The sequence below is a fragment of the Podarcis cretensis genome, assembly GCF_951804945.1.
Source record: "Podarcis cretensis genome assembly, chromosome: 7".
NCBI classification, from domain to species: domain Eukaryota; kingdom Metazoa; phylum Chordata; class Lepidosauria; order Squamata; family Lacertidae; genus Podarcis; species Podarcis cretensis.
This window is the reverse complement of record NC_137176.1, coordinates 32,525,134-32,551,145: the sequence shown is the minus strand read 5'-3', so window position 1 is coordinate 32,551,145 and position 26,012 is coordinate 32,525,134. Positions and strand designations below refer to the sequence as shown.

The following is a 26,012-nucleotide window of genomic DNA, read 5'->3' as shown; positions in this document are numbered from 1 at the left end:
ACCAACAAAGCAGGTATAACTAAACCTAAATCATGGAATCTACTAAATCTAAATCTACTCAGAATAGTTTGCCTATATCCAAGTAACAATAAATTAACAGATTGTTTTTGTTTTGGGGAATGGAAATGTGTTTTAGGGATGATCCATGAGATTAAAAAATCCATTGCCATAGGCTTTTGTAGTTGTGGATATATTTGCCCACAACCATGGCAGTTATCTATGGTATATTGCCAACTGCCAGGTGTTTGTGTAGTCATTCAAACATACCTGACAGGATTTATGAAAAGTGTCATCCAAACTGCCATCCAAACTGTTTGCACCAATAAAGGGCAAGGATGTTCCATGAACAAATGGTAGCAAATGCGTTGTCCTGCTGAATTATGGGATTCCCTTCCCTTTCTGCATATTGATTCCATGTGGAGCCAAACAGCCCAGAAGAGCAGTGGGGAAAACTCCATTCACTAGAAGGGGATGCAAAAGTACCAAAGTCTGCCAATTAGAAGAGAAATTGAGACATACATGATCGGTTGACTGCTTTCCGTATTGTATTGCACTGCCATTTGCATTCTTAAAACTGTTTTACAAGACCAAAATCTCTTTTTAATACACTGACAATGGTATTCGCTTGTTTGGGTTATCAGTGCAGGGACTGGGAAAAGGTGCTAAGCAAGCAAAATTAGCCATTATACAATAATAAATATATTCACAACAGCAATGGGCCAGCCAACAATCTTAAATTTTGTTTATTATGCTATTCTAGATACAGATTTAACCTTCTTTGCTTAATGTTTACTTTTCCATTCCTTGAAATGAGAACTGCAGTAAGTGGTCTGAAAGCGTGCTACTTTCACAGTTGCGTCTTTGTGTAACACTGTACCCTTTTGAAAATATGCCAGGCCGTTTCTGTAGAACTTGCTATTTAAATGTACATTTTCCTTCGCCTTCTGAAGTCGCTGGGTGAAATAGAGTTATTTCCTAGATTAGCAAAATCAGAGATTATATAAAGCTGTTCATTTCTAAACGGACACTAAAATATTTCTGTTTTGAAGACCCAAGTATTATATTGCTTCTGTATTTCTTATGTAAAGCTCTGTTTGCGGAATTTGCTTTATTGCAGTATATTTTGGAATAAATGAATAAAATAAACATAACATTGCTGAAAACCAGAGTAAGAGCATCGTTTTAGTATCCAGTATTATTAATGTGTTGCAGAAAGTGGAAGCAAGGGCTTTTAGAGTAAGACCAAATCAATTTGGCTTTTATTCACATTATGATTCTTTAAGATACACAAGTAATGAACATCTAGATTTTGCTTTTCTGGCAAATATCTAAAAGGAGAATCCGCAAACATCCTCTGCCATGGAATGATGGGCAAGGTCCAGATTCAGAAACACATGACTTCTGTTTCCTGGATCATATCTTCCAGAGTGGAACTCCCAGGGGACAGAACATTTGGTGATATAATAGGGACTGGGACTTCCAGAGCCCAACTTTCTGTGGTGTCATCAATCAAACTCAAAGGAGCAATCCTGAAGGTATTTGGCAGGAGGTATACTACCTATATATATTACACTGTAAATCCTTTTGCAAATATGCTAGACCTTTGCTTACAGACCCTGGACTCAGCTACTTTAGTCAAAAAAGCAGCGACTTGAATACATTATAAACATGCAACACCAGATGGTGCCAGAGAGCACAAAACCTTTCTAGTGTTTTTGCATAGGGTTTTTTTCTTTTCTTATAATGATTTAATTTCTGACTTATTTAAAGCATTTTTTCCCTGTATGTAGACCGCTGCACCCCACCCCCAACTCAGGTCATGCATGCCCCAGCAATCTCTCAACACTAAATTTCTCTTCAAGTCTTGGAGTAATGTGTTGAGTTAACCTGTGAGAGGGGCTAGCACACTTCATGCCACCCACATGCCATTGTCTTTGCATTCGACCTCTAACTCACAGATCTTGTGAAGCTGGGGGCTTTCTGTACCTGCTACCCAATCATTTTAAACCCTGAAAACTCCCAAATCTCAAATGAGCACATGAGGCTCCCCACTCCCTCCACAAGTTTGAAAGTAGCAGAAAGACAACAGGGGATGATGTTAGTGCACTCAACTCCCATCCACCCCTCCTAGCATGTTAGCACACTATCGTGTCACCAGAAAAGGACTAGCAAGTGTGATGGAAGTTTAACTCAGGCTATAAATTTACTATACACACTTAAGCGCCAGTTACATTAATGGGGCTGACTTCTGAGTGAACATGTATAGGATTACGCTGTAATACAGATGTACTTTTTGTGGACCTTCAAATGAGGATTAAAAGTTGCAATAATAATAATAACACAAGGCCCTTTTTGCTGAAGGAAAATGCCAAGCCCTTTTGGCATATGATCTGCACAGATAAGATCCTAGTTAACGCAGGCTACATGCCTTTAAAACTGAAATGACATGGATGGAATTAACAGGGGGTTTTAATAAGGTCAGAAAAAGCTGCCATGCCACAAAAATCTGATCTGTTTGCTTAATTCCAGTAGACTCAAGGAGTGTCAGGAATTCCAAGAGGAAAATATGTTGTGGTTTCACTAATGTGGGCCACCTCAAAACAAGGAAATATGGGGATCCATGAGTTTCCAGTATTCCTTATTTTATGTCAGGCTGGTTAAATTCACATGTACAGACTCTGGGCTTCATATAGCATGCCGACTACAACTTGAATCTGGCCAGGTGTTTTGTATATTTGCAACTCCATCTTACAGCTGGTATGCTAAGCCTAGGAGTTGACATGTTGTGAGAATACCACTTCAGCATACACTGTCATTGAAAATAATGGATGTTCCTTCAGTACCAGCCACATCCATAGGTCTCCTCAGTTGTTCACTGAGTGTTTTGCATCCACCAAGCTGACTAGGAGATTTACTTCCTAATCCCTTTATTTCAAGACAACAGAGTTGCCATCCTTTTAATTGGCTCTACTGCAGTACTTTTAACTATAGTGTAATATGCAAGGACTTCACCGGGGAATCTATTTCCCTTGTCCATGAAGAGGGGGGGGGGGAATCACCTATTAAATTTCTTCTGGTCAAGCTGCTGGTAAAGGCACAGCTTACTTCCTCCAAGAAAGAAGATTGGTTCAAATGTTGCCCTTCCCAGTTAAGCTGCTGGGAAAAACCCTTCTGCTGCACATGGTAAGAGCATCACAGTCACATTGTGAAGTTCTAGCTGGCATGTTATTTCAGGGTTCTTCCTTATGCAAAGTGTCCCTTTATCTCCTGTTATTCAAGCCTATGATCTAAGTCCATGACCCAACTTACAGCATTCCCATTTGGATTTCAGGGTTAAACTCCCAAGTGGAAAGAGTTCCATCCGCTTTCCTCCAGGAGATACTGGGTTTACTATCTTGTGTGGGGAACACAGCTATTTATTTGGATGTGTGTATTCAGTCAGCTGAATTGTTGAGATCATGTCCTGAAATGGTGGTTATATTTATGCTTTTCAGTAGCTGCAAAGCATATTCTTTCATACTCTCATACTCTTTCATTAGTCAATGGGAAGAAGATATTTAGGCTGGGCTTCTCTCCTCAATTTTGCTGCAATTATAGGTCAAAGGAGGCCCAGTTTTTTTGTTGTTCAGCAATTAATCGTCTTACATCTGCACAGTAACAAACTCTGCATTTCATTACTGTTTAGCAAACCCCTAAACTATATAATCATTGTTCAAATAGGAGAGCATTTATCCTTGCTTATTTTAATGAGCTACATTCTGCACTGTTAAGTGAGCAAGATTTCAGTTCTTGACAGGTGTATTTGTGGAGCTGGAGCAGAACCTGTTGACCATGTTATGCTGTACTGTAGCCTGTGTAGTGAGAGAGGTTAATTCTCCCTCTACTCCGAACTCCCCTGGGAATATGTCCTAATTTTGTATCATTCTGTTTAAGGGATGTTTCCTCCACTGTTACTGAGAGGGTTGGAAAAACAATTTCTGACTTCAGTGCAGATTAGGAAAAGCTTTTTATTGGCTTCAGAGAGAGAGAGAGAAATGTGTGTTTGTATTTGTCTGTTTTTAATTGTTTTAATGAGCTATATGTTTTCTTTCCATACCAAATTTTATTTGCCTGTGACCACAATAAACAATTCATTCATTCACATTTGTGTTGTGCTGACCAAGCATGTGAACCAAAGTATATGTGATCTCCTTCCTGACACAACACCACCATGTGGACGTTCATATGATTGTGTTGACTTGTCTGGTAAACCCAGTACAAATAAAGAATAAATTGGGAAAATTAGGGAATAGTCATTGACCTGACCAAAATTTTACCACAGTGGACTTTAAATATCCTCTTGATAGCAAAAAGAAAAATATTCTCACTTTGTTTCTTTTAGATGGAAAAGGATTTGATACCTTCCATAGTTAGCCTGGATAGTTAAATATTTGGCAAGTTATAGGAGCCTTGAAAAATAAATAAAGCAGAATAAGGACAAAAGTAGAGGTTCAGTGAGATTAGAGAAAACCTTGCCCTATGAACTGCAGGGAACAATGCCTGTGTTTGCCACAGATCCTGTATTTCCTGAAGAAATTAGCATCTTATCAACCACACAACAAGAATATTGTTAATGGCAGTGGAAAACTGGATTTTTGTTAATGACTGTTAAAATGTATTGTGGGACTGTTAAACATATCATGTGATTCAATTACTTCCTTTTAAAAATAACAGGAAATAGCCTCAATTTTGCACATAAAAATAAAGAATATAAAAATACCCAGTTGAATAATAGCAAAGAGAACATGAATGAAGCTTGGATTGAAAGCCGTGAACAGAATAGAAGCCAAAAAGCAGGAACCCAAATGAATACAGTGAGTGGGGATGCTATTTTAGCATAGGAAGCCTAGAGAACAACCTACCAGATATACCAGAAGATCTGCCTATCAATAAAAATACAGCAAAGTCCAATTATTTGAACAAAACTTTACTGGAGAACCCATGGAGCCAAGTAATGTTTCATGAACTGCCTTCTGGAGCCAGCCATCATGTTGACATGGAGTCATTGCAATGCAATACCCCCAATACCCAACTCATACATTTGCCCCAGAAGGATACCACCATCAAGCTGCTGGGAGATCAAGAAGAATCAACAGTCATACTCTCCATTTCTAGAATGGACAAAGAGAAGGGAAGCAGAGTCCCGCCAGTGTACCTACTGAGCAATCAGCAACCTTTTGGTTGCTCCTCTCCTTAAACTGTCTCCATTTCACCTGGTCTTTAAACCTTTGTAACCAATGAATAGTGCACAAAATTGCTTTTTTCCTTCTCCCTCCCCATCAGTTTTCCTTTTGTATTGTCGTCTAGATTTTGAACCTGAAGGCAGGGACTGCCATATTACTTATCTCTGTAAACTGCTCTGAGTGCATTTTTCACTGAAGAGGTGCAAAAATGCTTCAAATAAATAAGAAATAAATCTAGTTTAATCCTTACAACAATCCTGTAATATTAGGATGAGAAAGAGTGGCTTGCCTAAGACAAGTTCTTGGCAGAGCAAGATTTGAGTGCGGAATTCCTGATCTCCTTCTGTTAGCCACGATGAAACCAACATTCTTGTCTCAACAGTTCTGATGAAAATGAAAACTTCTCCACAATTCTGAAAATGTGTGACCCAAGAACTACATAACAAAAATAAACAACTAAACAGGAACATGTATTTTTGCATGCTACAAAAAAATATAAATTTGGAAACTATTATCTTACATGCCATTACACTCCAGAGAAGTCATTTGTTTCCCCACTACAAACCTGATTTAAGACTAATGTACAGTATGCATTTACTTTGTCAGATGTTAGGGTATGATAATATTTTGCAAGGAGATGGCTTGGTCTGGAAAATGTTCCAAAATGTATTTAACTTGTGGAGATCCGTGATGTCCTGATTAGGGCTGCATGAACAACTTTCTGGATCTCTTTAACTCAATGGCAAATTTTCACTAACTTCAACTGAACCACAAGTTTTTACTGTGTTTGCAGACTGGCAATGCTATGTTAATGGGTGTAGCTGCTTCAAGAAAACTGTGGTAAAAGAGTAACTGATTCTCTAGAAGGCATCATGCCCAACATGCAGAGCTGAACTAACACACACACACATCTCATCACCACAAGTATGAAAGCAATGCCTCGCCATAATGGTATAAAGCTGATGGTTTGCAGAAGGAAACTTGCAGGCAGAAATGTTCAGGAGACAGAAGATTAAATCCACAGTATGAATGACAATATATAGGAAAAAGCCTAATATTTACCATTGTCCAGATGCATAGAGGGGAATCTCACCTTTCTCCTGTGCTTTGGCAGTTAATAGAGTTGCAAGCAGTCCAGGATTTCTTTTCACTGGTTACAGCTTGCTTCTTCTTTCAGAAATGCAGCCATTTCTTCCATGCAGCAGATAAAGAAACCAATGACAGCTTCAGGTAACGTCTCAAAAAATCTCTTTCTGCAGCTACATAGTCCTTTTTAAACTCTTGTTTGCCTTCTATACTCCCTTTCACCCTAACTTATCACCCTTCTATATTTTCCAAAGGAGCTGCAGTTCAGAATCTGCATACCTCAGCAGTCTTAGGCAACCTATTACTGGGATTTCTTTGCCACATATATTTGGTTTGGGTAGTGAATAGTGCAATTGCTCCTCCAGCAACTGGCCTAGTCTGAAGAGGGGTTTTACAACTGTAACGGTCTGCTGCAATTGATACAGGCAGTTTGTGTCAGAAGGCACCACCTCCTCCTCCTCCTCTTCCTACAAAAGGCAAATTCATTCTACATTTCAGGAGTAGAGTGTTAGAAAGAGTCTGTCTCTTAAGGACTGCCACAGCTACTGTGTGTTGGGGTGTGGAGTAAGGAAGCTCAACCTCAGGAGAAAGGAATCCTGTGTACTCACTGCATTTAATATATATCCAACAAATATTTAATATATGGGTACTCATAAGAACTGCACAGAAAAACAGAATGGACCTGTAAAACATAGTTATATCTGTTCTGAAATAAAAGAAACAAATCTGAAATATTCTTTGTCTGTAGTTTATAAATATAACCAGACTTACAGAGGAATATTATTGTAGTCAATTCACAGGTGATTTGATACAAATAAATGTTTACATATTTTTTACAGGCAACTTTCCCAGAATTAAGAGCATAAAGCTTGCAGGAACTTTAACATAAAAGAAGCCAGCCGCTTTTTTGTTTAATTCATACACCATACAAATACATAATTAACTTCAAAATGCTATGAAGACTGATGCCATTGTATGAATCCAGCCTGGAAGAGAAGTTAGCATTTCCGATCCATCAAAGTCAATGAAATAAATACCATTCTAACATTTTTAGATGCAACAGCAATCCATTATTTGATACCCTGGCACGTCAATGAACCATTAGAACAAAGCAGTTCTCAAAGCTTAGGCATAATGGAAAACTGTGGTTAATTCCAAAGCAAAGGCTTCCAGATCTTCCCCTTACATGTGGAAGGGACAAGGGGGGAGTGTGCAAACACAAAGATTGTTCAGGCTCATTCTTATGTTTTGTAGCTATGACTGAACTAGACTTGTGTCTTATTATGTGAGACCAGCAATGTAACAATATATTAAGTCTTTGTATCGTGATTTTAAACTTTTGTTTCATCACAATACTCCTCAGTCTTTGAAGATGTGATAACATAATTATTAGCTTAGCTTTTTATTCCACAGTACCTAATCACTATCAACTGCCCTTGTTACTTTAGGCAGAACTCCATTTACAGAGTTGCATGCTGGCATTCAAGATAACAGCAGCCTCTATCTGGAATAGTTCAGTTTCAGATTTCAGTTTAGTTTTTTACATACCCATCTTGATGTGTATTTTGCACTTTGGACTGGAAGGAGGAGCTGGAGGTCAGTGGAATTTTTGCTAGTGTGTGCTTGATCCGTCAATAGTTAGTAGTAATATTTATTTTTAATTACATTTCTATCAACTTAGTGGATGTCAACAGAAACAAAACACATTTATTCCAACAATGAGAAATGTATCTCTGTTGTTCTCTGTAAGACATAATTCACCATGAATGGAAATAATAACTGTTTCTAACAGCACAATCCTATTCAGAGGTGTGTAGTTCAGAGGGACTTAATCCTAGAAAGTACCGGTAGGTATCAGACTACAGTGTGAATGGAGCCAAGTTTCATAGGTTTTATTATTTAAATAATAAATATTACAAAGAATTACTAACATGGTTTTTAACATGACCACTAGCCCACAGTACCTCTTACAGACTTCCTACAATTCTGCTGAGGATATTTCATGCATCTGTACATATTGTAGAATCTTCCATCTAATTTTACTTTCGAAGGCAGGGATATTGAAGACTGCATCATTTTGATACCTGTAAACAAAAGCACATGTGCCCAAGTAGATCAGACACACTCAGTGACATACATTGTACACAGGTGCATTGCCTTTCATTCACCCAATAAACTTACCCATATACTATATCTATTCTACCCTGTTTTCTCTCTTGTGCTCCCATCTCTCTTCGAGAGTCCATTTACAGTGGTACCTAGGGTTAAGTACTTAATTCATTCCGGAGGTCTGTTCTTAACCTGAAACTGTTTTTAACCTGAAGAACCACTTTAGCTAGTGGGGCCTCCTGCTGCTGCCGCGCTGTCAGAGCACAATTTCTGTTCTCATCCTGAAGCAAAGTTCTTAACCCGAGGTACTATTTATGGGTTAGTGGAGTCTGTAACCTAAAGCGTATGTAACCTGAGGTACCACTGTATTGTAGTCTTTTAATATTGAAACTGGAAGGTTTTCAACGGAAATATGTTATTAATGTTATGAGTCACACTGGGGATTCTGGTAAAAAAGCAGTATACAAATCTAAAAAGAAATACAATACATAATTGATTCCAGGAGCAGCATAGTATTTAATGTATTTTTAATATTTTGTTGGAAGCCACCCAGTGGCTGGGGAAACCCAGCCAGATGGGCCGGGTATAAATTGTTGTTGTTGGTAGATTTTATAGATCGGTGGCAATATGGACACAGGGTTTTCTCTTTATGCTTAGCGCGCCTGAGCTGGCAGAAGAACCAGAGCTCTCATTGGGCTGCACTCTGGTCCCTTTCCCCTTCAGGAGTTGCAAATGCGCTTTCGTCTTGCGGCCTCTTAAAAAAAAACAAAAGCCATTCTGACCGCCCCCCCCCCCCCAACCACAGCAGCAAGCATGCTCGAGGGCGCCACCATGGCAACTTCCGAACCGCCCCCGCCCCCAGTTGCACGCATGCGCCGTGGAGCTTCCCCCGCCCCAACACAAAACCTCCCTTTCACCCAGTTCGCGGCGCGAGGCCTTTCCTTTCTGCCCGTCACTTTCTCAAAACCCCGCCTCACACGCCAGACGTCCCGAGCGCCGATTGGCCAGCGATTTCCCGCTTCCTTCTTCCCCTTTGACAACCCGCCATTTTGAAACGTTGTTGATTTTTATTTTTTTTTCCTGGGGAAGAGTGAGCAACAGCCTCACGTCTGGTCCCGCCCCCCTCCTGAAGTCTCTACCAGCCGCTGCTCTTGTTACCTGAGGGGTGGTGTTTTTTTTTTCCTTTTATCTTTTCTCTCTCTCTCTTTTAAGAAATACCGTGGCTGTCCGCCATCGCTGCTGCCGCTGCTGCTGACACTTTCTCAGAAGTGCCCCGAGGTGCCCGTCTCACGACGAGGTGGGTGTTCCGTTGCTCCCGGGATAACGGTCGAAGGCGAGGTCCTAACGGCCTGGGTGGCGGTTTCGAACGCCCAGGAAGCGACGTTTGCCGCGCGCAGCCCGCTCTGTGGAAACGGTTAAGGCGGCAGGGAGCCTCCTTGCTCGGAGCCTGACAGGATTTCTGTTCCCTCCGCCCGGCCTTGACGTCTCTTCAGCGTTTCCCGCCGGAATCCTCTCGCCTGACATTATTGCCCTTGTGGGGGGCTTAACCGTTTACTTATAGTGAGGGGCAGATTGAATACGGAGGGGGAGGGGGAGGGATGAGGGCTACCTCTCTTTCTCTGTCTTCTTCTGCCTCGGTCCCGAAAACCCCGGAGCTTATCAATGCTTAAGGAAGAGATGGTTGGAGCATGGAGTCACGTTTGTTTTGCCAGCGGGATTCTTTCAAAATGTTCCGTTTTGCTCGGAGTTTCTGTCGTGCTAAAGCAAAAGCCAACGGAAACATTCCCCCAACAACAACAACCCTTATTCCAAAAACGTCACTGCTTTAGTTTGTTTTAGGAAGAAGAAAGTACAGCAGTCCTAGAAAGACCATCATGGGTTTGAATGGGTTAGAGCCCACCTGTTCGGGTGCATAAAGTGGCTTCCGTGTGCTGGTGGTTTTTTATAGGTGTATGTAAAAGTTTAAAGAGAAACTTCACATAATGGGGTGAAAAACAGTACAGTTACTGTCTGCTGCATGTTTTGTTTTGACCTCTGGGTGGGCTTCAAATATATTTGGTTGAAGTGGGGATATGATCCAAGTTAGTGTTGGTGCATGGAAACATAAGACAGTTGTCATTCTACTACATACCTTATTTACGGGGCATCAAATTATGCCAGCACCACACACTATTAACATGATGTGTGATCGTGTAGGATAGCAGATTTCCAAGTTGTTTGGATTGTTTACCTCCTTCCTTTCGTGAAATCTTGTTAAAAAGACATGCCTTGTTCTGTTTAAGTCACTTGGGACCTTTATAACTAGGAATCCGTGTTGAAACCCAAAGCTCAAAATAATTTATGCAAAGTGTATACAGTTTATTTTGCAAGCACATGTTCAGCTTGCATGCTTTAGTAAGTGTCCAATATTTGCATACTTCTGAACTTGGTCCCCAGAACTATTTCACTGGATTACAGGTAGTAAGTGTGGGTGTAAAAGCGTGCGAAGACCATGAAGAATAAGTAGCCATACAGATCACAGGAACTTGACTCTTTCCTTCTTCAGATGCTGCCTGTATTTTTATGTCATTAAAACTAGTTTTTAGAAAGTTTCTTTTTAACAAAGGAGGCTATAGCTAGATTTGTGTAAAATTGCAGAGGATTAAACACTGTTAATCAGTTGTATGGGGGAAAATTCCTTAGAAGAAGCAGTTGCTTACTCCAACTTCCGTAAATGTTTTTTCATTTGTCCTTCAGCCCTAGCTTTTACTTTGCGGCATATTTATTAGCCATATCTGATACATAAGGCAGTTGATGTAAACGTATGTAAAACAGGCACACAACTGTTAATAATGTGGTACAGTATATGAGAACTTGCTGTTAAGGAGAATTCCTTTCTATGTTGCAAGAATGATGGAAGGGCACACGGTCAAATGTTATTTTATATCAAAGTCATATTGACATTATATTTCCCCTGTATTTTCATGCAGAAGAACCAACCATGTCATCTGTAACTGAAAAAGATGGTTCACTGTCTGCTGAACAAACAGAAGAAAGAGAACCGGAAACTGAGGACAAAGTTGAAGATAGTGAAGAAGAGGAGGAGGACGAGGAGGAGGAGGAAAAAGGTAGAAAAACGCTAATGTGAAGGAACACTAGAACTTGCACTAAGCTAAATATTTAGGTCAAGATCAAAAAGCCTGTATGTGCAGCAGGGCATTTTAGAAAGCTCTCCAGATGTAGTCCCTTGCCCCCATCCAAGCAAAAACACTCTAGAATGGAGTCCAACATAATGTGAAGAGCTGCAGCTGGAAAGAAAAGGCACTTTCCCCTCAATGTCCAGTATCAGATGGCACTGGAGATGAAACATTTTTACGGATGCATTTATGGAAAATTATTTAAAAACAATCTTTGAGTATTCTGTAAAATTATATGCACAATCAGTTTTTAATAATGATAATAAAAAATGATAGCTCTTCTAACTGAGATCAAACTGTAACCTTCTGAGAAGATGTTTGGGTTGCTTTTTCTCTAGTAAGTTAGAGCATTAATAAGTTATGGGCAGCTCTGCAGAGAGTACAGATGTGCTTGGGGCTCAGAAAAAGGTAGGAGAGCCAAGTAGTACAAGTAGGATAAAGTGGACAGTTTTGTATAGGTGATGGAGAATGAGCACTTCTTCACCTTGCTCTTATTTTTATATAGGAACAGCCATCTGTTTGTATAAACTTTATGTTGCATGTGAGTAAGGTTTTAAACGCACCTAGGTTACATGTTTTGTTTATTTACTTGTATATTAGGCAAAATGGTGAGTTTAGTATTTGGAAATCAATAATCTGGTTTGATAGTCATTTTACAGTCTTTATACGTATATATTACTGGATTGTAAGCTTTAGATAATTAGAGTTTAAATAGTTCTGTGTATAAATAAAGGTGACCTGGGCTGTTTCTCTTCCTCATTGTGTTTTGCATTATTCCAGTTCTGGTGGTTACTTCCTTTGTTTCAGGGTTCAGATATTGAAAAGTATGATGAGTGGCTTGCTGATACTATTCCTATCTAGTTTCTCAATTTTAATTAGAATCTGTGTAGACATGTTTGTTCATAGAGGGACTAGTTTTTTGAGGTCAATACGTATTTTATTAACATATACTTTCTGTGGGAACTAGCAAATATTTCTTGTTAGTTGGAGAATGAGGAATGAAGTAGTGTCAGTCAGGTGTGTATGTAAAGTCTCCTTTCCAGAGCCAAGCTTGAACACTTGTTCATAAGTTGCCATTACAACGCTTCTCAGTTACAATCCTTCACAGCGCTTGGGGGAGGTTGCGTTTTCTTACGTGACTAGAGAAGGGCTGTTGTAGATTTATTTTAACAAGTAAAATAAGTACAACATTTAGTGAACCTTCAGAAATATTCCAGCCTGGAATTCCCGGTTTCAGAGTGAAAATTGCCACAGGTGTGGTGGCAGATCTGTAGATCTCCATGGCAGATCTGTAGTCCAACCCTAATTTGCTACAGTTTTGGGTGTTCCCAGAATGTTTCTTAGAATATTAAATATGTACTTTTGATCTATAGGTCTGTTTTTTCTATATGGTAACTGTGTTTCAAAATTTTATATATAATTGTCTATTTCAGAAAAGAGTCTCATTGTTGAAGGAAAAAGAGAGAAGAAAAAAGTAGAAAGATTGACCATGCAAGTTTCTTCATTACAGAAAGAACCGTTTACAATTACACCAGGCAAGTTATTTTTTGCATACTGTATATTGAACATGAGTTATCTTTACATGTTTTTAAGTAGCAAGTACTTAGAACTCATCTTGTTCCAAATAATTCCAAATAAATAAAAATAATACCAATTTTATTATTTATATGCCTCCCATCTGATTGGGTTGCATTGGAGCCATTATATCAAAATGTTGAAATTATTGTCTAAATTTAATTCAACACTTGACTGCCTTTCAAGCAGAAGCATGTTAGGTAATCTTAAGGAGGACCCATACAAATTTTTAAATATATATATATATATATATCCACAGCCCCTGTCAAAAAATTATACAACAATACCAATCATTTAAATATACAGTGGTGCCTCACAAGACGAAAAGAATCTGTTCCGCAAGTCTCTTTGTCTAGCGTTTTTTTCGTCTTGCGAAGCAACCCTATTAGCGGATTAGCGCTCTTAGCGGCTTAGCGGCTTAGAAAAAGGGGGAGGGGAGCGAAAAAAAATCGTAAGGCTCGCAAGACGTTTTCCATAGGGAAATTCGTCTTGCGAAGTGCCTCAAAAATGGAAAACCCTTTCGTCTAGCGGGTTTTTCGTCTTGCGAGGCATTCATCTTGCGGGGCACCACTGTATATGACTGATAACTATAACCACCTCATAAGTGTAATCTAGTAACTATTAGTAAGCATTAATGTTGTTAAATAGACTAATGTAATACATTTTCCCTTTCAGGAAAAGGACAAAAACTTTGTGAAATTGAAAGAATACAGTACTTTTTAAGCAAGAAGAAAACAGATGAACTTCGAAATCTGCACAAACTTCTATACAACAGACCAGGCACAGTAAGCTTAGAAAACACTATCAAATTTGTTTTGAAAATGTCATGAAATATAGAATGGCCTTGTTCCTGAAGGCTGAGACTCCTTGAAGTCCTAAGATGTAAATAAATTCCATTTAAATCAGTGGAGTGGGCTTTCCAATAGCTGGTTTGTATGTGAAAACTACATTTCCAGGCCTTACTTGTGCTTCCTGGAATTATTAATTATATTATCTTTTTTCTTTGAACTTTTGACCCTATACAAAGGGTATTTGAAGCTCCCATCTGTTCAAAAACAATTTGACATGTGGTTGTTACAGTGGAAATAAAGTGAATCCGAATAGCTCTTTGCCTTACAAAGCTAGATGTAGTCATTTGGATCTTATCCAGTTGACTTTGGAATGGAGTCTTTATACTTTAATTTGTCCACCACCCCCTATTTGAATATTCATTTTTTTCTCAATAATCCTGATAAATGTAGAGTCTGCTGGTGCTAGAAGTTACTGGCACAATCCTGTCTTTGCTCAGGGTCTTAAGCCTGTTTTTTATTCTCACATTCCATCCTTGTTTTGTTTGAAATTGCTGCTAAAACAAGTGGCCCTGTAACAAAATACTGCATTGTGTAGTGCTCCTGTTCAGGGTTGCAGCCACATCACTTTCCAGGAAACTCCATTCTATTCTCCCTCAGATTTGCATTCTTCTTCCACTACCACACCTCCCAGTGGTCAGCATTCTATGGTTACTGGGTTGTTTTGGAGTCTGCTTTTGCGCGTGCACACACACACACGTTTGCATATAGACCTTGGTTTTCCCAAGCCTGCTGATACCTCCCTCTTGGGCATTAATGATACCATTTTGACTACATTAAAATCTACAAGAAGAATTATTTCGCTAAGGGCTTTATCCAGCACTGCACATGTGGACTTCTGCTTCCACAAGGACACTTGAGCTTCCTTCCCTCCTGCACCCCCCTAAAATCTGCTCTGGGTTGTCCTCCAACCCTCTGGAGCAGATTTTAAGGTCATGCAGGGGGAGAGAAGAAATTGAACTTGTTGAAATCAAGTTTGTTCTGCTCATGCATAGAAAGGGTTATATACATAGGAAATAATAGGCCTTCTAATATACTTTGTCTATTACTATTCTAACATTTTTATTTGTAAAATGCTTAAGCTTATCTTGGTTATGAAGAGCAAAATTGCTTTATGAACTGCTTTTTAGATACTTTAATTACCTGTATAATTTGTCAATTGAATCCAAATCTGTCTATATAGAAAACAGCTTCTATACAACATATTCCATACAAACTTACCAATATTTCAGTACATATTTTTAGTTAGTGTTTTTTTTAAAAAAAATAAAAATTAATAGTGTACCTTTTGTTTCTCATGAATGTGATTATTTGCAGCATGTAGCAGCTTGCTGTCTTACAGAAATTGAGGGAGGTTCTTCCTGAAAAATTCCTTATCAAATAAGGGTATATGAGCTATTTTAACATTTGCTCTTATTTATTTCATACATAATTAGGTAGTTATATTCAAAGGTGAGCAAAAATTTATGTGCTAATCTTGTAGCCTTGTTTATAGGCTACAAATTTGCAGTGCTCCTTCAGCGGCAACTTGATGTTCACTGTGCTATCTGGCTGAGCACCCTTTCCAGCTTTACCTTTGAATTGATTCCATAATTACCATGTGTCAGAAGATCACAACTGCCTCAACAATGCGGGTCACTTTCCTCTCTTTCCTTACTGTACTGCACTGTGGTCTTCAAAGATAGGAAAGTGTTGCCTAGGTAACTGGAAGACTCTTCTGAAAAATGGTGATCATTGCAGCTGCAAATAGTCAGAGAAGCAACACATTTGACGGTAGACTCAGTTTGTTTTTGGGAAATGTTGCATCCTGTTTCCCTTGAATTTTCTGTTGACAAAAACTTGTTCTAAGCCCTAGTTGAACTGCTTTGGATCAAGACCTGCCTGGTATAATGCAAATACTGCTCTAAAATGCATGTTATTGTGTTCTGTTTTAGGTTGCTTCATTAAAGAAGAATGTGGGCCAGTTCAGTGGCTTTCCATTTGAAAAAGGAAGTGACCAATATAAGAAAAAGGAAGAGATGTTGAAAAAGTAACATTTTAAAACTTTTTAGTATGATCAAGTTTCATTATTTATGTTAATACATGCATTTTAAATCTTGAGCAGAGCAACTGCTTCAAGCCCTGTTTTCTATCCCTGCACATTTCAGTTAGTAACTTCAGTGTATAAGTATTCTATTTCAAACCATATCCATAAACATTACTGAAGGATAGTTTTATATTACACATGTGAACATTTTATGTCTAAAATGAATGGGTTTACTGGTGCTGAATTGTTTCTAATTAGCTACTTAGTTGAAGATACAAGTGAGTATCTTGTTCAATAAAATATTGCTATTTTCATGCACAAACTTGAGGTATGGTCTTGTGAAATTTAAGCACATAAATATTGGTGATTTTTCTAATAGTTGAGTTACACATACTTAATTTCCCCCCTTGAAATGAAAAGCACTTAAACGTGCATACCTTTGGCTAAATTGTGCCCCCAACATTTAATTCAAACTTAAAATTCTCTGCCACCTTAATATTTGTGCAGTACTTTTGTAGAACTTAAATTTATCCAAAATAAATTTGCTGTTATAAACAGTATACAAGGAATACTATATTTTGTGAAGTGTTTTAAGATATTCAGAATCTGTGGTTGCACATGTGGCAATGTCTTTTTCCTCCTGGCAGTTGGTATTTCCAGTTTCCATTATAGTGCAATTTCCAGCACTTCCCTCTATGGAGAGGGCATAAGCTGCTACCAGTGTACTTAGGCTGACTTGTGGTAAAGATGGCAACCCATAGAAGCTGCCCTTCCTTCCATTATCACGCAGACTCTTCTAGACAATGGTGGTATAATCATGTTGGTAAATAGGGGTTGGCTGTAACTTCTGAAGGGTGAATTTCATTCCTGAGGGCCTGCACAGGTTTCTCAGTTGTTGCACTGTGATGGTTCTAGGGGTTGCTCGTGCGTAAACCAGCGCCACACCTGGCTGGGTTGCCTGAGTGAACCTTTTCTGTCTGGACAGCCACTCACCCGTGGCTGTCTCAGTTGCTGGCAGAATCCGTCAGTGGGCGTTTCTTAAACTTCTTCCAGCAAAGAAGCTCTTTGATGCCTAGTCTCCTCCTACTTTCTCTGCGCGAAAGCCTTCCGCGCAAGGAGGGCATAGGCAGTGGAGGACCTCTACTCTCCCCGCTGGTCCCCGGCAAGGAGTCATGGGACCGCCTCGCCGCTTCCCCCATCTGCCCCCCTTCTCCACTGGTGCTACGCTGATTCTCTTCCCCAGAAGATGGACTCCCTCTCCCAATCCTGGAGTGCTCTCTGGAATCCCTCTGGATTTTGCTCTCTCCCTCCAGCACTGATGGCAGTTCCCTGAAATGCACCATTGATCTTTGCATAAACTATAAAAGCTATACTGTGGCTTCTTTCTACTGACAAAAATTTGAGAAGGTGTTTAAATAAATGAATCCCTATACCCTTTGAACTCTATCTTTGAATCCTGTCCTTAGCTGTAAAATATTTCCTACCTGCCTGGTTGGTATTTCTAGTTTTATTATAAGTACTGTTTTTATTAGACGGGACATGCAATCATTGAAGAAATATTGTCAAAATGTCAATTGCATTTCTGTGGTTTGTTTAATTTTTGTGAGTTGCCTTGAAAAAATCAAAAAGTGGACTATAAATAATAAATTCATCAATTGTATGCTTGTAAGATATATTTGAAAGCGCAGGTAGTCAACTAAACTATCTCTTTGCTCCTGTGTATTAAGATCAACTTTTATCAGCTATGTTTAATAAAGGGTATTTCTCTCTAGGTACAGAAACGCAATGCTGAAAAGTATATGTGAAGTTCTTGATTTGGAAAGATCAGGAGTTAATAGTGAACTGGTAGCCAGAATCCTAAACTTCTTAATGCATCCAAAACCTTCAGGCAAGGTAAGACAAGAAATAATAATGAAGCTATATTTAAATCACATTTATCAACTTTGTGGTGATCATGCTTTTTATGCAGAGTTGCTATTGCTATTCCCACAGTCCCACGTCAAACAGTTGTTGAGTTTTGTGTGGCTTGCCCCACCAAAAAATCGCATGTTTGCTTTGCTTGATTCATATATGCTCTTGAAGATGTAAGTAACATGACTGCAATTCTATTAAGCCACTAGTGAACATCTTATTAGGTTCTTTATTATATATTATATGTTCTTGTGGAAAATAAGAGAGATGGAAGAAGGCAGTCAAATAGAACAAAGGCAGAGCTCAAGGGGAAAATGAACAGTAGCATTCTCCTTACAAGGAGTACTACAAGATCACTAGGTTTTGATTGCACGTTCGTATCTCTTCTGAGGTTCTTTATACAGAGACCATGCCTAGCAGCTATTAAACATTTGTTACAGCTGAGGCCCTTTTAAAAACAAATATGCAATTTCTATTGAACGGTGTATATGAAAACACAAGTTTTCTTCCACGAGTTTTGAGAATGAAGCATTCAATCTGGAGTAAAAAGCTCAATAACAAATTATGGTCTCATTGCCTTACAGTATTAGGCAATATTACCTAACAATTTATTAAAAATGGAAAAGCGATGTCTCTGAATTTTGTGTTTCTGCTTCTCTGGAAAAGACAGACACCAACAGTCAGCGAGGCTGGCATCTGAAAACAAACAAAGAAAAAGATGTCTTTATTTATAGCACTGCCAGGAATACTGCAATAAGACTCTTCAAATGGGGAGTGAAATCCTTCCTGAGCTTGTCACTGCTTTCCAGAATTTTCCTCTGGAACCACATTTGTGGAAGGTATCACCCATATATTTGGCATCAAACATGGCTCCTGTCATGGGAAACAAAAACTCAATGGCAACATTGCACTTGCCAGTCTTCCATATTCAAGCTGCTGATTGATAGCTAAAATAATAAGTGGAATCTGCAAGAAAACATTGGAAGTGCTGTTGTGCAATTCCATTCCCCCTCGTTGGGCTATTTTGGGAGGATGTTCCCCTACTAAAGATCTTAAAATGAAGGATTGTATATAAATAAACAACTTTAACCCCTCCCCAATAAAAAACTCAACAACTTTTGTGGCAACTCTAACTTATGCAAACTTTGGAGTCCCTCCAGATCTGCTAGTTCCTCCATCTTCTACAGGTATGATACTGTTTTGGCTACATAAGAAATGGAACTCACAGTATGACCATCTTAAATAGAGAAAATACCTTCAATTGTATAATTATCCTTAAATAATACATGTATGTAATGTCTATAACTTCATTCTAAAAGAAACCTGTAATCTCATGGTACCTTTTCAAAATGACCATAGTGAAGGATAACACTTTGAAGGTGGTTAAGGTCTAAGCAATTACTTATCCCCCATGGAGTCTTATAAATAAATAGATAGAGAGTTTTAAAACTATTTTGTTGTTTGAATTACCTCAATTTTCAATATTTAATAGCCATTGCCAAAATCCAAGAAAACACCTAACAAAAGTGGGAAAAAGGAACGCAGTAGCTCTGGAACGGCACGGAAAGGCAAGCGCACTAAATGTCCTGAGATCCTGTCAGATGAATCCAGTAGTGAGGAAGATGAAAAGAAAGAGAAAGAAGAATCATCTGAAGAAGATAAAGAAAGTGAAGAGGAGGTAGGACCTATTTGCAAACTATCCATGTTGAAGGCCAGCTACAGTAGGCTCTCTGATTTGCTTAAAGGGCATTGAGCTGGAGATGATAGGATTATAGAGAAAAATATTTTCATTCCATAGACCTATTGACTTTTAAGTTATTTGCTTAGTGATCAACAGACTTAAACTTGAAAGTAGTGACTAGATGCTGATAAAGTACAAAGACTTGTTTGCTAGAGGTGTGGATAGGAATGTACCACAGGTTCATTGTTCTTCGCATAATTACTTGTTATTTTAGGGACAAAAATGCTTGGTGCTCACCTCAAACAAAGGTACAGTTCTCAACAGAACTAGCTAATGCCTTTCAGCCTCACACCTTCATAATCCATTGCAACCTTACAGTGACAGCATACTAGCAACGGGACACTGTCACTATCTGCTGATGGCTTTTTTTGGGGGGGGGGGGATGAAAAAAAAATGGTTAGCAGGCCAAACTTAGCCAGTTCACCACCTTCACTATATAATGCAAGGTAACTTTTGTATCCCTGCAAAAGCAGAAAGGCATGTTCTCTTAAAATGCCTTATTGCATTATTAGACCTAGAGAGAAATAATGCAGTTACAAATAGCTTGCATGTGTATTTTGGCTTTGCTGCAAAGAGTGCTTTCTAGCAATAAACTATGCTTTAGCAAGAAGCTTCATAGTGTTAGGAGTGGTTTATATTGTAATTGACTTTGATGCTCTCTTTATCACACCACAGCCACCTAAAAAGTCATCCAAAAAAGAAAAACCCAAGCAAAAGACAGCTGTGAAAAGCAAAAAGGGCACAAAGAATGCTTACGTCAAGAAAGCAGATAGCAGCACAACCAAGAAGAATCAGAACAATTCCAAAAAAGGTGAACCTATCTTTCTGGGGTCCTGCAAGCAGACAGGGACAAGAAGAGAAGAGTATATACAAATACAATTATACATACTTACATGAAGTGGGGGGGGCATAAAGATGGATGCTTTGTAACAAAGACAGAAAAGTGAATGGAAGAATGTTTGACAGCAGGGCATTGTGGTAGAATGTTGGGAGGAGTGAGAGCAAGCGGCAGGTGAAGAGCAGCAGTTGAGAACAACAGTTTAAAAAGAGTGGCTGAAGAGACGAAATGAGAGGAAAGAAATGGTTAGAGTTAGCATGGCTTTTAAGGAGAAGAGAGTTTTGTTAAGATAGGACATTAGAACAGTGTTCTATATTAAGCGGCTGCTTTTTCTAGGTATTATGTTCCCTAATATATGTGTGTTTTAACTGCCTGTTCTGGTCTGGGTGGATTTTAAGGTTAATATACATCATGCTTCATACCTTGTGTGCATGCACTTAATCACGGAAAGCCTGGACTCAGTAGAGTAGCTAAGTGACTGATCTAGTGACCTCCCTGGAACATGGCTTTGTAGGGACCCCAGGGAGGTGGTAGGTGGCAGCAATGGTGAAATGGCCAATGGTTTTAAGGGAGCAGGAGACCTTTAGTGGTAGGTAGGTAGAGTTGGGAGATCAAAGGTAACAAATAGGGGATATGCTGGGATATGTGAGCAGAGAGAAGGGAAACCACAACCCCATAAATAGTTTTTGAAACTTCTCTCCATTTCCAAAGAAGCTTGCTAGCTGGTCTTGGCAGCTGTCATTTGAAAAGCCCAAGTTCAAAAGTGCTTGAACACAACTAAGTCATTCAGTTTTTTGGTCCAGGTGAAAATGTTTAATTGGAAAGAAATCATTATCCACATTTTAATTGAAAAATATCTTTACATTTAGAAAGTGAGTCAGAGGATAGTTCGGATGATGAGCCTTTAATTAAAAAGTTGAAAAAGCCACCTACAGATGAAGAGCTGAAAGAAACAGTGAAGAAGCTTCTGGCCAATGCAAACCTAGAGGAAGTTACAATGAAACAAATTTGTAAAGAGGTACAGATTTATGACATTAGTTTTCCACTTTCGTTGTTTTGCTTGCAGTTTACAGCAGTAATGTGGGTTTTTCTGGAAAGTTTTCCTTTGCAAATTAAGGAAATTTGGAAAACTCCCTGTGGCCCTAAAAGCAGGAATGAGGAACCTTTTTCAGCATAAGGGCCATATTCCGAGTGGGGAACCTTCTGGGGGCCACTTGACAGCGGTGGATGGTGCAATAGATGTAATTTTATATTTGTACAAAAGTATAGGGTTCAGTCTGTCCAAAGAAAATTCAAAGGTTTCTGCTCATATATCTTGATCCAGGCAAGCAAGGGACATTATAACATTTCAAGGACACATTCAAAAAAACTGGAGGAAGATGTGGTCTGGGGAGAGTAAATTGGAGATACCTGGGGAGTGATCTCATTTGCCATGTTAGTTTTCCTTGTACAGTGGTGCCTCGGGTTACAGACGCTTCAGGTTACAGACTCCACTAACCCAGAAATGGTACTTCGGGTTAAGAACTTTGCTTCAGGATGAGAACAGAAATCGCGTGGCAGTGGCACAGCGGCAGCAGGAGGCCCCATTAGCTAAAGTGGTGCTTCAGGTTAAGAACAGTTTCAGGTTAAAAACGGACCTCCAGAACGAATTAAGTTCTTAACCCGAGGTACCACTGTACTGCATTTTATATAGACACGAAACTGCCAACCTTGCCTAATGTTGATTTGCAGTTGTTATCCATTAATTGCTACTTTCACATTGTTAATTATCTGAAGAAAGATGAAGCGGTGAAGATTTGTCTCCCCCCCCCATCACTGGTTTGCAGTTAGAAACCTTTAGAGTCAAATGTAAAAATGCATGCACATTTCATAAATTCTTATGCTTTCTTGTTGGTGCAGGAAGAAACAAGTGAACTCAGTTTATGCTGTCTGTTTTCCTAGGGTGCAGTCATAATCCCATTATCACAGTATGGTATAATTATACTAAACGTAGTAAAATATATTTAGGTTAACCTCTGAAAGATAACTAGCATAGGTCCCATGTCACCCCCTAGTTTCTCCAGAGCCTGCTTTGCCTCCAAGGGCTCAGGGCAGAGCAATAAACAATCCCTATTCTGTCCTTGCAAAAAAACTGTGAAGGTTAGACTGAAAAACTGTGAGTGATCTAAGGGTTCTTCAAGGTGGATCAGAGAACTGACTCTGGGTCTTCTCAGTCCTAATTTTGACACAAAAGCGTCTATTTGGATATTATATCTACCTTTTATACCTCCCTTGCAATATCAAAAGTAAAGGGAGATGCTTCAATTTAATAAACAAGCAATCTCTCCATTCTGGTACTCACATTTAAATTGCAAAAGTTATACAGTGGTACCTCAGGTTAAGTACTTAATTTGTTCTGAAGGTGTGTTCTTAACCTGAAACTGTTCTTAACCTGAAGCACCACTTTAGCTAATGGGGCCTCCTGCTGCTGCCGCGCCGCCGGAGCCCGATTTCTGTTCTTTTCCTGAAGCAAAGTTCTTAACCTGAAGCACTATTTCTGGGTTAGCGAAGTGTGTAACCTGAAGCGTATGTAACCCGAAGTACCACTGTATTAGACACTTCTACATGCATGGTGAGAGTCAGGTTAGAGAATAGAAATATTTGCAAGTAAGTATAAGTCTTTATGTTACGTTGGAAAAGTGGAGTGGAGTCAGACATGACATAAAGGATATGGTTAACTATGCTTTGAATATTTGACTTCTGTGGTGCAAACTGGGGTAGGGAACAATTTTAATGAGGCTTTAAAAAGCAGCCTCCCCAAATGTAGTAGTCCCAATCCAGATTCTTACCTTTCATGCCTGCTCTTAATGTATTTTAAAAACTAATGAGATACTGTTTGTGGTACAACCAGTTTGACCCTTAGTCATTGGGAGAATGTTTGGAATGTACTATTTGACTTACCTTTGTGTTAAATTGGTTGTTACAGGTGTATGAAAGCTATCCCAGTTATGACTTGTCTGACAGAAAAGTCTTCATCAAAAAGACTGTGAAAGAGGTAAATACTTGATCAATGAAATATCATGTGATGATCCAAATATTAAAAGCTGCTCTTTAAATTTGGAAATGTTGGGTACCTAGGAAGATCTCAGTTCCTGAAATTCCACCCAAAGTTTACTCATTTATTATGCTTAGTTTCAACTCAATAAATTTAAAGTAACTTTAAGATAGTCCCCCTTATCTAACGTTTCACAGTGTACCCTTAAAGGCCTGTAGTCCATCCTTAGCCATATTTACTTGGAAGTAAGTCCCATCAATTCCCCTGGAACTTCCTTCCAAGCAAGCTGTTAGAATGGCAGCCCTAGCAATGTGTTTGTGGGAAGTGGGATTTACAAAGTAGGTTAAAGATTAAAAGTACACAAACTCTTCTCTTTTTAGCTCATTTCATGATCTAATGGGAAGAAAACGAATGCTGCAGACTTGTTCCCGTGGATTTAAATATTTTACAAACACCAGCAAAACCTTTTTTTAATTTTTGTTTTGTTTCGCCCTTTTGGGTGGGCATAACATAGTATTTAGTCAGGGATGATTCTACTGGCTTAATGTTCTGAGTGTTAATGGAAATTACTTTAACTTTTAAAAATTGCATTTAATGCAGTTCTTAGGTTTTTGCATGGCCATCAATGTTCCCTGCTTTTACTTTGTACATCATGGAATTTCTTTGTACAAGCAGATTTAATATAGCTATTGTAGGTTTTAGTGCATTGTAATGTAGAGAATTTTTTTAAAAATCAGTTGATACGAAAACTGTTGTATCTGTATGTACACATGCCAAGACTGTCAAATATTGCAGTATTGGGCATTACTTTTAATTTGAATACATACCATTCATTCAGGAAGAAGTCACATGTCCTGATCATGAATGCTCTAAATTATGTTATACTATCTTGCATGTGTAAAATAACTGAGAATTGTGAAGAGCATAGTAACTTGCAAATTGTTATTTTTGTACTTTTAAAAGCGTTCTGTTTGTATATATATGCTTAAAAACAGGTTGTCGGGTTTTTTAAAAAAAAATCAGTGTGTTTTAGAAGATTTATGACCAGTGTCAGTGTTCAGGAATGAGGCTGAAATTAATTAGGAAACAAGTTTAACTAGCATTTAAAAATATGGTGTTTCTTGCCTTATAAGGGAATAATTGCACTCATATTTTTCAGTGTTTAACTTGCTAGAGTGGACTACAGCTAATTTTGTTCCAAAGGCTTGACATGATACCCTACACCAAAGGGTGACAAACCTCTACCCTGTTGGTCTAATTAGGTCCAGCAGGGGACTGCTTCCAAATTATGCCCACTTGCCCAGCCCCACACATAACTGATGTCAAGTGGGAGGCAGGTAAAGGTGTAGCCTTCACTTTGAAGTACATTTCCCAACAGTTCTATTGAGCCTACATACTGAAATAAATACATAGGAAAAACCAAACAGCTTTGAGAATTGCAGTAAGTATAAGAATCTTCTCTGAAGGTATGTGAGCTAAGTTCATATGCAATTTTTGGTGTTCAGCTGTTCTAGAATCCCTATAAAATCAAGCTCCCTTATGGTAAGGAATAACTTAACGATCTTTGTGGTATCCACTGGACAGGTTTCCTGTGTCTGTATCCAAAATTAGGCTATATTGATAAATGAATAGGTGTTTAAATGTATTAATAGACACCTGCTGCTTTGATTCAGTGTAAGCTTTGAAATTTAAAACCTCAGTTTTGCAAACAATTGTTCATTAAGTTTTATTTAATGAAAAGTTTCATGAAACTTTTTGTTAATGTGCACACATGATCATGACTTAAAGCTCTCAATAAATGCCAAACAAGTATGTGTCATAATGTGAAATGTAACTAGCCCCCTCCATTACTGTATTGATTATAAGTTCTGCTAATGTATTGTTCAGGAGTCAAAAGTCACAGACCTATGTTCTGAAACTAGTCGGCAACTAGTAAGCTGATCAGTCTATCATTTTTACTGTTTTCTTTGCATGTGATCCTTTATATTAAGGCTGAGTGTAACTAAGTTTTGTATTCAATAAATGTCTTTAAGAAAAATGTATATTTTGATATTTTAATACATGTACAGTAAAAAAATGATACAGAAACAAAGGTGCCTGTTGTGTATCACCTTGCTTTATAAGATACAAGAGTATTCCAAACCCAAATGTTGAGGCGTAATCTGTGCTAGAGGTGTGAACACATCAAACCCTTACTTAACCTTGAGTAGATGTATGGAACAGGCAGTGACCGTTTTATATGTGTCCGATTGATGCACAAACTCCCAGAAGTGACAGATGAGCTGTGGCAATGGATGTGATTGCATGGTATTTAAGGCCCAGTGGGCCTGAAGTGATGGCCTGCTAGGCTGGGAACAAGTGTGGAAGGCAGTTTCAGAATTATTGCCACCTTCTTCCATCAGAATGGAAGGAAATGAACTTTGCTGAGGAGTATTGCTGCCATCTG

At 38.7% G+C, this 26,012-nt stretch overlaps 2 protein-coding genes across 3 annotated transcripts in view; one reads left to right on the top strand and one right to left on the bottom strand.

Annotated features, from left to right (window-relative positions):
• Window positions 1-9,714, bottom strand: part of RNF144B (ring finger protein 144B) — an 82,148-nt gene extending 72,434 nt beyond the window's left edge. The window contains exons 1-3 of one of the 2 annotated variants that reach the window (XM_079983814.1): window positions 9,576-9,714; window positions 8,273-8,392; window positions 6,285-6,413 (exon numbers count right to left, since the gene is read on the bottom strand). In XM_079983814.1, the coding sequence (XP_079839940.1) occupies window positions 6,285-6,300 (16 nt within the window). In that variant the 5' untranslated portion in view covers window positions 6,301-6,413; window positions 8,273-8,392; window positions 9,576-9,714. The remainder of the gene's footprint in view (window positions 1-6,284; window positions 6,414-8,272; window positions 8,393-9,575) is intronic. The other variant, XM_079983816.1, reaches the window with a different exon arrangement.
• On the top strand, window positions 9,372-25,604 carry DEK (DEK proto-oncogene). The gene is made up of 10 exons (XM_079983859.1): window positions 9,372-9,714; window positions 11,387-11,524; window positions 13,027-13,128; window positions 13,844-13,953; window positions 15,951-16,045; window positions 17,815-17,935; window positions 19,446-19,631; window positions 20,370-20,505; window positions 21,402-21,550; window positions 23,498-25,604. The coding sequence occupies exons 2-10, from the start codon at window positions 11,398-11,400 to the stop codon at window positions 23,576-23,578; spliced, it is 1,107 nt and encodes a 368-aa protein (XP_079839985.1). The 5' UTR covers window positions 9,372-9,714; window positions 11,387-11,397; the 3' UTR covers window positions 23,579-25,604.
• The last annotated feature ends 408 nt before the right edge of the window (window positions 25,605-26,012 follow it).

Coding starts and splice junctions, on each gene's coding strand:
- DEK (XM_079983859.1), top strand. CDS start 11,398: ATGTCATCTGTAACTGAAAAAGATGGTTCACTGTCTGCTGAACAAACA. Junction 13,129..13,843: donor ACCGTTTACAATTACACCAG/GCAAGTTATTTT, acceptor TTTCCCTTTCAG/GAAAAGGACAAAAACTTTGT. Junction 20,506..21,401: donor TCAGAACAATTCCAAAAAAG/GTGAACCTATCT, acceptor CTTTACATTTAG/AAAGTGAGTCAGAGGATAGT.